Below are 14,182 nucleotides of genomic sequence, written 5' to 3'. Positions count from 1 at the left end.
CCAGACAGCAGCAGTGCATCATGGGAGAGGAAACTGGGTGTGGGTGAGGAGGTTGGGGTGGAGAGGGGGAGGTATAACAGGGTAGGGGTGGGGGAGGGTAAAGTGTTGTTGGGAGCGTGCAGGGTTGGTGGAGAGTAGGGCAGCAAAGTGCAGTTGGGAGGATAGATGGAGGCAGGGGGAAAAGGGGTGGGGGGTTAGCGGAAAATGGGAGAAGTAAAAAGAATAGGTTCATTGGTGGAATAGAGGGCTGTTTAGTGCTGCAATGAGTAGGGGAGGGCAAGATGGGTAAGGCCAATGACTAATGAGTCGAGGTCAGGAGGGTTACGGGAACATAAGATATTGCAAGGAGAGTTCCCACCTGCACAATTCAGAAAAGCTGGTGTGTGTGTGTGTGTGTGTGTGTGTGTGTGTGTGTGTGTGTGTGTGTGTGTGTGTGTGGGTGGGTGGGAAGGATCCAGATGGCACAGGCTGTGAAGCAGTTATTGAAATGAAAGACACCATGTTGGACGTCGTGCTCAGCAACAGGTGGCTCAGTTGTTTAGTGGCCACAGTTTGTAGGAGGAGGAGGAGGAGGAGGTAGTGGTGGGAGGATGTATGGGACAGATCTTTCGTGTAGGTCTATCATAGGGATATGAGTCATGAGTCAAAGTTTTGGGAACACAGGATGTGTAGGGATGGACAAGGATATTGTGTAGGTCTGGTGAGCAGCAGAATACCACTGTGGGAGGGTGTGGGAAGGATAGCGGGTAGGACAGTTCTCTTTTCAGGGCACGACGAGAGGTAAGCGAAACCCTAGCGGGAAATGTAATCCAGTTGCTTCGACTACCTTGCGTCGTGCCCTGAAATGAGAAATGTCGTACCCACTATCCATCCCTTCCCTCCACAGTGGTATTCTGCCACCCATTGAACCTACACAATATCAGTGTCCATCCCAACACTATCCGTGCTCCCAACCTCTTGTCTCATTGCTCATATCTCCGTAATAGACCCAAGTGCAAGATTTGTCCCATACATCCTCCCACCACCGCCTGCTCTAGTCATGTGATCTTCAAGCTAAGCTGCAACCACTGTGCTGCATTCTATGTGCACATGACAACCAACGGGCTGTCTGTCTGCATGACTGGCCACCAACAAGCTGGGTCAAGAAACAACTGGACCACCCTGTCGTTGTGCACACCGCCCAGCATGATGTCCTTTGTTTCAGTGACTGCTTCACAGCCTGTGCCATCTGAATCCTTCCCACCAACACCAGCTTTTCTTAGTTATGCAGGTTGAAACTCTCGCTGCAATATATTCTACTTCCTGTAATCATCATGGCCTCAACCTTCATTAGTCATTGGGTCCATTTAGCCCTTCCCTGTTCCCATTGCAGTACTACACAGCTCTATTCCATCAATTTTTTATTTCACTCCTTTTCTGCTACCCCCCATCTCTCCTTCCTCCATCTAATTTCTCGACTGCATCTAGCTGCCCTATTCCCCATTGTCTCTGCAAACTCCCAGCAGCATTTTATAATCCTCCACTCCCTACCCTGCTATCCCCCGCTCCCATGATGATGCCACATCGACCACTGGCTAACACTCACTTATAGGTAATACACAAACAGACATACCAAGGCATCTCTCAAATGCTGTTAATGTGTAATGTAGAGTAATATTGGAAGGCCAAAAAAGTGATATGTTCTGTCAATAGCTGATTTTAAGTGACCGGTGACTGAACTGCGGCAGGAGACATGTTTTGTAGCTCTGAATTTATACTTGTGTCTGGAACTAACTACAGTCTCACGATATGTAATGTATCCAAGAAAGCGGCAGTCAGCAATCTGCAGAAGAACAGAAATCGCGATTGCTTTGTTCACGGCTATTAAAGCTAACCTCTATGAGCAAACTGAAGACAGAAAAAGTTCAGTTTCAGCACTAAAAGGAAACTTTAATTTTTTTGCTATCAGTGGTTACCAGAAACTTCTCACTGGCTACATGAGCTCCCACATTACCAACCGGAGAGCAGGCCTCGTTGGCGCTTGGTTGCAGATTATAGATGACACAGGCAGATTCCAGACGAAAAGAGAATAATAGCTAGAAAAATAAGAGCAAATAAAAAAGTCGATATAATGATGAAAATGATGTGGCAAAGAATTAGAAATAAAAAATTACATTTAAACCAATTAATTGAATAAAAATGATAATTAAACTCATTTTATTGGATTCAGGAACACAAAAATTTCATGATATTTGCCGAGCTCTGAACTTACAACCTTTAGCATTGCAGGTTAATACACTAACCATTGCACAAAGTATAACACTGAGCCATGTTGTTATATTTTTGACTGTGGTCACCCGGTCGCAACGATGAATTGCAGGCTACAGAAACTCGGTTTCACACGATGTTGTGTGAAGCTTATCTGATGTAAGCCAATCTATATAATTATGATAACCGCTTATGTGACACTGAATCACATCTTTTGTGGAAGTATCCAGCAGTGTTTTGTTAGTGCTGTGTATGAAACGTGTATCTCATTAGAATCTGTGTGTGTGTGTGTGTGTGTGTGTGTGTGTGTGTGTGTGTCTAGTGTTGTAGAGTTGCTCCGATGGAAGCAGTGTGGACCATCACTGCCATGCAGATGAGGTTTTTGACATCCAATACTGAAATTACATTATGTTTTGTAGTGCTGCATTACTAAATGTAACATTATTCCTACTGTAACATTGCACCCGGTAATGACAAATCATATTCACAAAGGGCTAACCATCCTTTCCCATTCAAATTCTCCAATTTATCAATGTGGTTCCCTCTTACATTGACAAGTGTAATGATGATTTTTTTCTCTCTTGCTGTTGGCAGGTAATTGTGTGCAATAATAAGTTATGCAGCCCAGTATACTTACATGAGACACAGCTCTTAATAACAATACCATATAGCGGAGATGCTGAGCGATAGGCACAATAATTATTAATTAATTGTGTGAATCTTTTTATTGTGCCTATCGAGACTCAGCATCTCCGCTAAATGGTGAGTAGCAACTTTCCTTCTCTGGTATTGTTACATTCCACCCTGGATTTTCCTTTGTTTGATTTTTGCCTGACAGCTCTTAATAAGACATACGCAATCCTTGCATGGACTACAGGTCTGTTGTTCGAATCATTTACTTTGCTGTACCTTGCTTTAACTATCTTTGAGATCTGTGTAAATTCCATGATTTCCTCATTCTGCTTCAGTTTTCACAAAATATTGTAGTTATCTTCCTTCGATTTACTGCGTCTATGCTACACCATGATAAACTTAAGGTATTCTCCAAGATCATCTCATATCATTATACAAGAATCAGATGAGTGTATGCAGTGTCATCCATGACAGTGTGTGAATATTACTCTATTTGGACCATGAAGATGGTGGTTATAGTAGTGGTGGTGGTGATTACGTTTTCATTGAACTTGATCATCACTATAGTACTCCATGTATTTTTACTCATTCCACCTCACATACCCTCCTGCACCACTGTCACTCATAATATGTTCTCCAAACTTGCACCTAATTACTACTGTTTGTTTCCAGACTGTTTGAGTGTTGTTTTATTTTTTTGTAACATTACATGATTTTGATGAACACTTGATTAACATTAACTAAAATATACTACTTACATTACGTATGTTTCTTATGTGAACTGCAAGATACACAGTTACAGATTCCATTTCAGTCTAAGGGACAAAAAGTAAACATATCTGCTGTATTCTTATGGCTTGAAAAACATATTTTCATGAAATTATATCTGTTTTCATTTTTTACAGATCTGGAATTTTTAAAGTGGTCACCTGTATATTGTGAAACAAATTTGCCAATTTGCAAGAATCACCTGCTAGAGGACAAAAATTGGTACATGGTAAGCTATGTGTGTTTCTATTTGTCATTTATTCTCCACTTACACAGGCACTTGGATGTACTGACTGCTTTTGAGTGTTTATTTTACTTTGTAATTGAGACTATGCTTCATTTTATTTTTGCAAGTATTTAGTGTTGAAGGACGTATTCATCTAAAAGCATTTGACTTTTTTGTTCACCACCATACCATGACAATGTAGACAACACACCACTTATGAATATTTTGTATGCTTACAGTTGCCATTGATCAATGGAATACAACAGAAATGTTTGAAAGAGAATCAACTGGTTCGATTCCAAGGTATGATTGTCGACATGCCTGATTCAGAATACTACTTGAGTTCATATGAAGTACAGAATAACACAGATGGACACAGAACAGTTAAATCCGGAAGATATTGTGAGATTTTAGATATTGGGGTGAGCTATTACATATTACTCTTTCCTGTTGTAATTTTTTCTTTTATTTAGGATTCAGCATAATTTTTTAGCAAACTTAGCAATAATCTTTTTAGAATAAAAAACTGGCTACTAATATTAACTGTGATTTGATTGTGAACTTACTGTGTAACAGAAAATCAATGTCTGACATTCTTTTTTCAGTCAGAGGAACGCCTTGTAGAGGAATCTCCAAATAATGTTACCAGTGAACGACATCAGTTGTATTGTATAACTGACCCAACACTAAGTCCATGGGTTGTGAATGTATCCTTAAAGTAATTTGAGTAACAGACCTAGATTGTTAAAACTTGTGTACCTTTGTCTGTATTTTTAATCTCAGAGCTTCTTTTATAGCAGATAATCGTACTTTAAAAAAAAAAGTTTTGACATGATATATAATAAATTACAACTGTTTTCTTTTTTAAATGAGTAAAGTCCATAAAACTTCTAATTGATCTTCTTTTGGACTGGATTCCTATTTTTTGTGGTTGTATTGTACTTCTCTATGGATTAAATAAAGCTTTATATCTCGTCTTCATAGCAGGAAACACTGGGATGCTTTGCCCTACAGTGGAATTCAGACTTAAAAATGTAGAAAAATTTGCTGTGGAAGTTTATTCATATTGCTCATTTTCAATAATTAAATGGTTTTTATATGTCACCTGATTTATTACTAGTTGTCTATAGCCTAGTGCGAGAACAATTAATTATTTCTGACCTCTTCTGCAACATTGAGACAAGAAAAAAAGAACATACATTAAGTACAGATATCTTAATTTGTTCCTAATTAAGCTAAGTGAGAGTTTTGAAACATCTCTGGGGAAAAATATTATTACTGCAGCTAAAGGCCAACCCACTTATGTCTTTGACCAAAATAATCAAGGTTATTAATAATAGCAAATAGTTGCCTGGGCCCATTCCAAACTTTTCTGTTCACTTCTGATACTAACGCATTATCTGTAAACAAACCCAAGTTCGTTGAGAGCAGAATACTGAATGAAAGACTGAGAACATCCAGGTACAATGCAGTGTTGATATCCAGTAGGTGGAAAGTTGTGATTGATGGTTCATGCAATGGATGGTACTAGACTGGGTCAAGGCTACCACAATGGCCCTGTTGTTGTGAGCAGCTCATCACACATGAAATACCCTTGTTGATGATTGTCAACTGTAGTAATGCCTCTGAGCCACGGTTGAAATCAGCTATTTGGGGGGAGGATATTAAATCTGCCCCCCCCCCTCCCAAAAAAAATCTCTCTCTCTCTCTCTCTCTCTCTGTGTGTGTGTGTGTGTGTGTGTGTGTGTGTGTGTGTGTGTGTGTGTGGTTTTTGTTTGGGGGAGGGGGGGGGGGTGCGTTATCATAACATCCTGCTAACAGATGAGCAGGTCCAGAACCATGAGGTTGGGCCCAGCCAACCCACTGAGACACGCAGCGAGCATGAGAGTTACAGCTGCTGATGACCCTGGTGTCCGATCTGGAAGTTGAAGGTAGTGGCAGGGGTGCCACTTGCGATTGTGGTCACAGCCAGAACTGGTTGCAATGGCAGGTCAGATAGACATACCCAAAGTCAAACATCTGATTCCTCCTCCATAACTGACAATCACTCCTTGGGGCCCCTCTGGACATCAGCCTAATGTGTGTGTCCAAACACAGGTTCCTTGAACGTACGTGGGCCTATATACAGGCTGGGAATTTTGCCCAGGACACAGGAGGTCTAACAGTGTCTTATGGCAGTGCCCATGCAGTGTTTTGGCCAGATTGACTCCTATATTAGGAGTGGACAAATACATTGCAAGGAAGCTGCACAGGTCTTCCTTGGTAGATGATGTCTGCAAGGCCTTCCACACTTGTTTTCAACATAATGGACCATTAGCTCGGATTTCGCATCGAGTCTGGATGAAAACAGGCAATTGTCAGGTGTCTGGTTTTGTTGACAGAAAGCCTGGAACTGCTTCAAAGTAAATTGAAGCCCATTTTCGCACGCCAAGGTGCTGTCGATAGTGAATGTCATTGATACGTCATGGACGGTAGTAGAGGTGGTAGCGAGTGCCATCCAGTCCACAGAGCACTCTGAAACAGCCCTATAAAACCTGTGTGGGTCCTCTCCAATATATGGTCAGGGCAGTGCCAGGGTGAAAAAATTTAACACAGGGGACCATGCTTGGCAGGAGCAGCATGCAAATTTAGTGTTGGCATTGATGCCGGACCAATAGATGTTTTGCTGGATCAATACCTTCATGCACATCATCCCACAATGTGAAGCATCAAGAAGCTGAAGGATGTGGGGCAAGAATGGAGGTGGAACTTGCATTCAGAGTTCTCTGTGGCAAATGTTAAGAAGCCCTTAATGGCATTGAGCCAGTACTGCAACACACAATAATTGCAAAAGGCCTGGTCGTACTGGCTGGAAACATACTCAAGGCACTCCGTCTGTACCGCAGACAAAACTTTCCACAGGTGCAGGTCGTGGAATGATGCCATGGCTATCTCATGCATGTTAAGTGGAATTGATCAAGGGATTCTTGTAGTTCTTGGTACAGGGCAAAACAAACTGTTTCTTAGCCATCGAAGTTCATGTTTGGGCTAAGAGGGAGGCAGGACAGGGTCTCTGTGCTGGAATGTTTGTCTGTAGGACAAAAGTCAATTTCATGGTGGTACCTGCTTAGAAACAATGTACAGGGCTGCAAATGCTGCACTGTCTTCTCTGGGAACTTAAAGTGATGCCCAAACTATGACACCAGGGATTTGTGGTCAGTTAACAGGTGAAATTTGATACCATATGAATTCATGTGAAATTTTTTGATCCCATAAATGACTGCTAACCCTTCTTTTTAATCTGGAAATAGTTACGGAGGTGAAGGCAATTGACTGTTCAGTACTTAGGTGACAAACCTGCCACTATTCTGTAGTGGGAATGTGTCAGTCACAGGAGTCCACAGCACGCCCAGTGTATGTGGCATCAGACTGGTGCCGCCATGAGAGCATCCTTGAATTGCTGAAAAGCCTATTGACAGGTGGCTGACCACAGATTTTTGGGTTGTGTGATTTGCATAGCTTGGGGGAAAAAACTTGGCATAGTATGTGATTTTACCCAGAAATGACTGCAGCTGTTTAAGGATACTAGGGGTCGGTATCTTAGCAGTCACACTGTGGTGGTGCTTGCGTGTAATATCTTCATGACTAAGAATGTTCTCCATCTATTTGACCTGGAGAAAAAGAAACTGCAGTGTTCCAACTGAAAGTGAAGCTCTTTTCCTAGAGTCATTTGAAAAGGGATCAGAGATTCTTTGGAAGTTATTGCATTGCTCAGCTTGCGTCAGACCTGTAATTGTGATAGTATCCAAATAAACAACACAGTGCAAAATACCTTGAATGGATTCTTCTAAATACTAGCAACCCTAAATGGTAAACGATATTACCTGTATAACGTGAATGGTGTATTTAAGACTAACAGCTGGCATGATGCATCATCAAGCAGCAGTTGTAGATATTCTTTGTTTAGATCTATCTTTGAAAAACAGTGGTCCGCAGCCAGTGCATTTAAAGTTTAATGCTGATGAGGTATAGGATAGAGATAAAGATTGGCCTGGGAATTAATAACGGCAGTTCATGGCTGTTCGCATCCTCTGTTTCTAAAATAATGATCCTGTCTTTCTTCAGCCAATGTCACTTTCGTCTTCTAAATCATTCACAGTTCTATCACGTTGGTTGATTATAGCCATGTTGTTTTCTTCTTCACTTCCACTACATCTCATTCACTTGGAACATCAGAACAATTGTCCACAAACAGTTCAGCAAGAATCTCGCTTTCCATCAACTGTTTTCGCGACATACTGCGCAAGGCAACAACTACAGTACTGACTATTTTGTGGTACTGATTGTTGGTGGTAAAACTGAAGCTCAAAATAAGTTCTTACTGTTGTTCACTGCACTGAATCCTCCAATTAATTTATAACCTTTTGTTAAATTCAAATAGTTATTGGAATGAGCAACAGGTCTCAGAAAATGCACACAGAACGAAAAATGTAAATTTATATCATCCAACCCCAACAGTTGGATGTGGAAACATGAGACATATGCAGTGTGTTGAGGACAGCTATTGGCATTGTCCATTGACTGATTGAAGCAGGGGAAATAACACCTTGATCCAGAAGCCAAACCAGTTCCTGTGGCAAGACTAGTACACTTGACCACTGAGTGGCAGAATATGCTTTTGAGTGAGTGCAACATGTCCCATTTCAGTGGGTGGATCACAACCTGTGCCACCTGGATCCTTCCCCACACCTGCCTCTCTCATGGGCATACATAAATGGGAGTTGTTCTTGCCACACAGTTTTCAACATTGTAATCCTTACGGTCTGGATCACTGTCAGCTTCTGTCCCATTCATGCTTCTGCTGTTGACGTATTGTGCACTCAAAACTCTCTTCTTCAGTCTCCCTCTTCCTTTGTTCTATCTCCCCCTCCCAATCCATTCTTCCACATCACACACATGTGCACCCAGAACAAGCTCACTGGTGCCACACACATTCCCATTCTATGTTCGTACTGCCTCTTCCTTCTAGCTGTCAGCCCTCTTCCCTGTATCTCCTTCCCATTACAAGTGTGCAATCTTTCTTCCCTCGCCCACTTCTCGTGATAGTGAGTCTCTCTCTCTCTCTCTCTCTCTCTCTCTCTCTCTCTGTGTGTGTGTGTGTGTGTGTGTGTGTGTGTGTGTGTGTGTGTGTAAAAAAGGGGGGGGGGGTAGTACTACATAGTTCGTTTAAAGCAGACCCACAACATAAAGGTTACATATCTTAACAGTGGTAACTACATTTTTGTTTTTGTGAACCTTCTTCAGCACCATTTAGAATAGATCAAAGCTAGGTTTCTTTTGTAACATTCCATATATTTCATCATTGTAGTAGCACCACAATTGGTAGTTACATTTTTTGTTGTTTTTCAGTTAGCCTCTGCCAGCTTGGACGTGTAGGTTTCTTTTTTTATTGGTTTTATTTATTTTTTTTTTTTCGGAACAATAGGAAATGGATAATGAATGCACTTGTGTGGACATACAAGAGGAATTGGCTGCCCTCTGGAAACAGATAGAAATGGCATTGGCCTAGGGTCGATGGGCTTCACGTTACTCCGTTAAGCTCCAGCAATGTTGAGGCACCTTACATCAAAGCTGCAGCACCTCTGGTGTTGCTGGAAACTGTAATGACACTGCATCTTCCAAAGTGTAAGATTTGACCAGTTTGCTCGTACTTTTTTGTGAATGACAGACAGTGGTGGAATTCGCATCTCTATTCAGAAGCATAATGGTCGCATTGTTGTATGACTACCAATACCAAAGAGTGGTGGGAATTGTTCTTCGGGTCTGTAAGGATGGCATTCTGTTCTCCATCGTGGAAAACGTGAGTCAGTGGGGGTGAGAATGGCTGCAGCAAGAGGGGAATGAAGTTCAAGAAAACACATAATTATTCATCAAGCTAGGGCAGATACAGCTGTCTGCCCTCATTTGTTGGGTGCAGCCTGGTGTTGAATAATAGATTCTTTATGTTGATGTAGTGGCGGCAGTTGTTTGTGAAGGTCACACACACAGCTGGGAGGTAGCACAATGATAATAAGTTAGTGCAGCAGTCTTGCAGACCCGAGTGTCTGCGCTTAGTGATGGTCGTACTGGATTCCATGAGCAGCTTAACAGTGTGGAACGTCAGACCCTGACAAGTACGATCAGTGGTTGACAGATGAAGGCTGTCTAACCTGCCACACAGGCCCACTGCACTCTGTTGCTGAACTCTTCACTGACCGGTTCACTGCCAGTAGGTCATTGGACCTGCCTTTCCATAGTGTTCTTGCGGCAATTTATTTTGCTGTTGGGTGGCAAATGCATGCATGCCAAGTGACACAATGCTATGCCACCTAGTCGTTACCAGTCTCGCCACATTGGTGTTATTTGTTAATTGATTGTGTCATTAGCTACCTGCCTTTGGGATGCTAACTGGATCACTGTGTCCTTTACAAATGTCTGCTTGTGTCTGTGTGTGTGTGTGTGTGTGTGTGTGTGTGTGTGTGTGTGTGCGCGCGCGAGTGTATACCTGTCCTTCTTTCCCCCTAAGGTAAGTCTTTCCGCTCCCGGGATTGGAATGACTCCTTACCCTCTCCCTTAAAACCCACATCCTTTCGTCTTTCTCTCTCCTTCCCTCTCTCCTGATGAAGCAACCATTGGTTGCGAAAGCTAGAATTTTGTGTGTATGTATGTGTTTGTTCGTGTTTCTTCGGCCTGCCAGCGCTTTCGTATAGTAAGTCACATCATCTTTGTTTTTATATGTTGTTGTTGTGGTCTTCAGTCCTGAGAGTGGTTTGATGCAGCTCTCCATGCTACTCTATCCTGTGCAAGCTTCTTCATCTCCCAGTACCTACTGCAACCTACATCCTTCTGAATCTGCTTAGTGTATTGATCTCTTGGTCTCCCTCTACGATTTTTACCCTCCACGCTGCCCTCCAATACTAAATTGGTGATCTCTTGATGCCTCAGAACATGTCCTACCAACCGATCCCTTCTTCTGGTCAAGTTGTGCCACAAACTTCTCTTCTCCCCAATCCTATTCAATACTTCCTCATTAGTTATGTGATCTACCCATCTAATCTTCAGCATTCTTCTGTAGCACCACATTTCGAAAGCTTCTATTCTCTTCTTGTCTAAACTATTTATCGTCCATGTTTCACTTCCATACATGGCTATATTCCATACAAATACTTTCATAAAAGACTTCCTGACACTTAAATCAATACTGGATGTTAACAAATTTCTCTTCTTCAGAAACGCTAGCCTTGCCATTACCAGTCTACATTTTATATTTTCTCTACTTCGACCATCATCAGTTATTTTGCTCCCCAAATAGCAAAACTCCTTTACTACTTTAAGTGTCTCATTTCCTAACCTAATACCCTCAGCATCACCCGACTTAATTTGACTACATTCCATTATCCTCGTTTTGCTTTTGTTGATGTTCATCTTATATCCTCCTTTCAAGACACTGTCCATTCCATTCAACTGCTCTTCCAAGTCCTTTGCTGTCTTTGACAGAATTACAATGTCATCGGCGAACCTCAAAGTTTTTATTTCTTCTCCATGGATTTTAATACCTACTCCAAATTTTTCTTTTGTTTCCTTTACTGCTTGCTCAATACACAGATTGAATAACATCGGGGAGAGGCTACAACCCTGTCTTACTCCCTTCCCAACCACTGCTTCCCTTTCATGTCCCTCGACTCTTACAACTGCCATCTGGTTCCTGTACAAATTGTAAATAGCCTTTCGCTCCCTGTAATTTACCCCTGCCACCATTAGAATTTGAAAGAGAGTATTCCAGTCAACATTGTCAAAAGCTTTCTCTAAGTCTACAAATGCTAGAAACGTTGGTTTGCCTTTCCTTAATCTTTCTTCTAAGATAAGTCGTAGGGTCAGTATTGCCTCACGTGTTCCAGTATTTCTACAGAATCCAAACTGAACTTCCCCGAGGTCGGCTTCTACTAGTCTTTCCATTCGTCTATAAAGAATTCGCGTTAGTATTTTGCAGCTATGGCTTATTAAACTGATTGTTCAGTAATTTTCACATCTGTCAACACCTGCTTTCTTTGGGATTGGAATTATTATATTCTTCTTGAAGTCTGAGGGTATTTCGCCTGTCTCATACATCTTGCCCACGAGATGGTAGAGTTTTGTCAGGACTGGCTCTCCCAAGGCCGTCAGTAGTTCCAATGGAATATTGTCTACTCCGGGGGCCTTGTTTCGACTCAGGTCTTTCAGTGTTCTGTTAAACTCTTCACGCAGTATCGTATCTCCCATTTCATCTTCATCTACATCCTCTTCCATTTCCATAATATTGTCCTCGAGTACATCTCCCTTGTATAGACCCTCTATATACTCCTTCCACCTTTCTGCTTTTCCTTCTTTGTTTAGAACTGGGTTTCCATCTGAGCTCTTGATATTCATACAAGTGGCTCTCTTTTCTCCAAAGGTCTCTTTTATTTTCCTGTAGGCAGTATCTATCTTACCCCTAGTGAGATAAGCCTCTACATATTTACATTTGTCCTCTAGCCATCCCTGCTTAGCCGTTTTGCACTTCCTGTCGATCTCATTTTTGAGACGTTTGTATTCCTTTTTGCCTGCTTCATTTATTGCATTTTTATATTTTCTCCTTTCATCAATAAAATTCAATATTTCTTCTGTTACCTAAGGCTTTCTACTAGCCCTCGCCTTTTTACCTACTTGATCCTCTGCTGCCTTCACTACTTCATCCCTCAAAGCTACCCATTCTTCTTCTACTGTATTTCTTTCCCCCATTCCTGTCAATTGTTCCCTTATGCGCTCCCTGAAACTCTGTACAGCCTCTGGTTCCTTCAGTTTATCCAGGTCCCATCTCCTTAAATTCCCACCTTTTTGCAGTTTCTTCAGTTTTAATCTACGGTTCATAACCAATTGATTGTGGTCAGAGTCCACATCTGCCCCTGGAAATGTCTTACAATTTAAAACCTGGTTCCTAAATCTCTGTCCTACCATTATATAATCTATCTGATACCTTTTAGTATCTCCAGGGTTCTTCCATGTATACAACCTTCTTTCATGATTCTTAAACCAAGTATTAGCTATGATTAAGTTATGCTCTGTGCAAAATTCTACCAGACGGCTTCCTCTTTCATTTCTTAGCCCCAATCCATATTCACCTACTATGTTTCCTTCTCTCCCTTTTCCTACTGACGAATTCCAGTCACCCATGACTATTAAATTTTCATCTCCCTTCACTATCTGAATAATTTGTTTTATAATTTGTTTTATTTCATCGTACATTTCTTCAATTTCTTCGTCATCTGCAGAGCTAGTTGGCATATAAACTTGTACTACTGTAGTAGGCATGGGCTTCATATCTATCTTGGCCACAATAATGCGTTCACTATGCTGTTTGTAGTAGCTTACCCGCATTCCTATTTTCCTATTCGTTATTAAACCTACTCCTGCATTACCCCTATTTGATTTTGTGTTTATAACCCTGTAGTGACCTGACCAGAAGTCTTGTTCCTCCTGCCACCGAACTTCACTAATTCCCACTATATCTAACTTTAACCTATCCATTTCCCTTTTTAAATTTTCTAACCTACCTGCCCGATTAAGGGATCTGACATTCCACGCTCTGATCCGTAGAACGCCAGTTTTCTTTCTCCTGATAACGACATCCTCTTGAGTAGTCCCCGCCCGGAGATCCGAATGGGGGACTATTTTACCTCCGGAATATTTTACCCAGGAGGACGCCATCATCATTTAATCATACAGTAAAGCTGCATGCCCTCGGGAAAAATTACGGCTGTAGTTTCCCCTTGCTTTCAGCCGTTCGCAGTACCAGCACAGCAAGGCCGTTTTGGTTATTGTTACAAGGCCAGATCAGTCAATCATCCAGAGTGTTGCCCTTGCAACTACTGAAAAGGCTGCTTCCCCTCTTCAGGAACCATATGTTTGTCTGGCCTCTCAACAGATACCCCTCTGTTGTTGTTGTACCTACGGTAAGGCTATCTGTATCGCTGAGGCACGCAAACCTCCCCACCAACGGCAAGGTCCATGGTTCATGGGGGGGTGTATATATATATATATATACCTAAAAACAAAGATGATGTGACTTACCAAATGAAAGTGCTGGCAGGTCGACAGACACACAAACATACACACAAAATTCAAGCTTTTGCAACAAACTGTTGCCTCATCCTCTCAAACCCAGAACCTCCCACAGAAGAACCACAAAAGTGCCCCACCTGTGACAGGATACTTTCCGGAACTGGATCATTTGCTTCTGTACCAGGTCGGGAGGGTAGTTGCGGGATGCGAAAG

The 14,182-nt window shown here is 41.9% G+C and overlaps 1 protein-coding gene across 3 annotated transcripts in view; it reads left to right on the top strand.

Moving 5' to 3' along the window:
• Positions 1-14,182, top strand: part of LOC126475240 (mini-chromosome maintenance complex-binding protein) — a 99,048-nt gene that overhangs the window by 37,844 nt on the left and 47,022 nt on the right. For all 3 annotated transcript variants that reach the window (XM_050102927.1, XM_050102928.1, XM_050102930.1), the window contains exons 2-4: positions 3,786-3,877; positions 4,114-4,296; positions 4,480-4,581. In XM_050102927.1, coding sequence (XP_049958884.1) covers positions 3,786-3,877; positions 4,114-4,296; positions 4,480-4,581 — 377 coding nt within the window. The remainder of the gene's footprint in view (positions 1-3,785; positions 3,878-4,113; positions 4,297-4,479; positions 4,582-14,182) is intronic.

Source organism: Schistocerca serialis, chromosome 4 (assembly GCF_023864345.2).
Source record: "Schistocerca serialis cubense isolate TAMUIC-IGC-003099 chromosome 4, iqSchSeri2.2, whole genome shotgun sequence".
NCBI classification, from domain to species: domain Eukaryota; kingdom Metazoa; phylum Arthropoda; class Insecta; order Orthoptera; family Acrididae; genus Schistocerca; species Schistocerca serialis.
The sequence above is the reverse complement of the archived record's forward strand: the minus strand, read 5'-3'. Positions and strand labels throughout refer to the sequence as shown.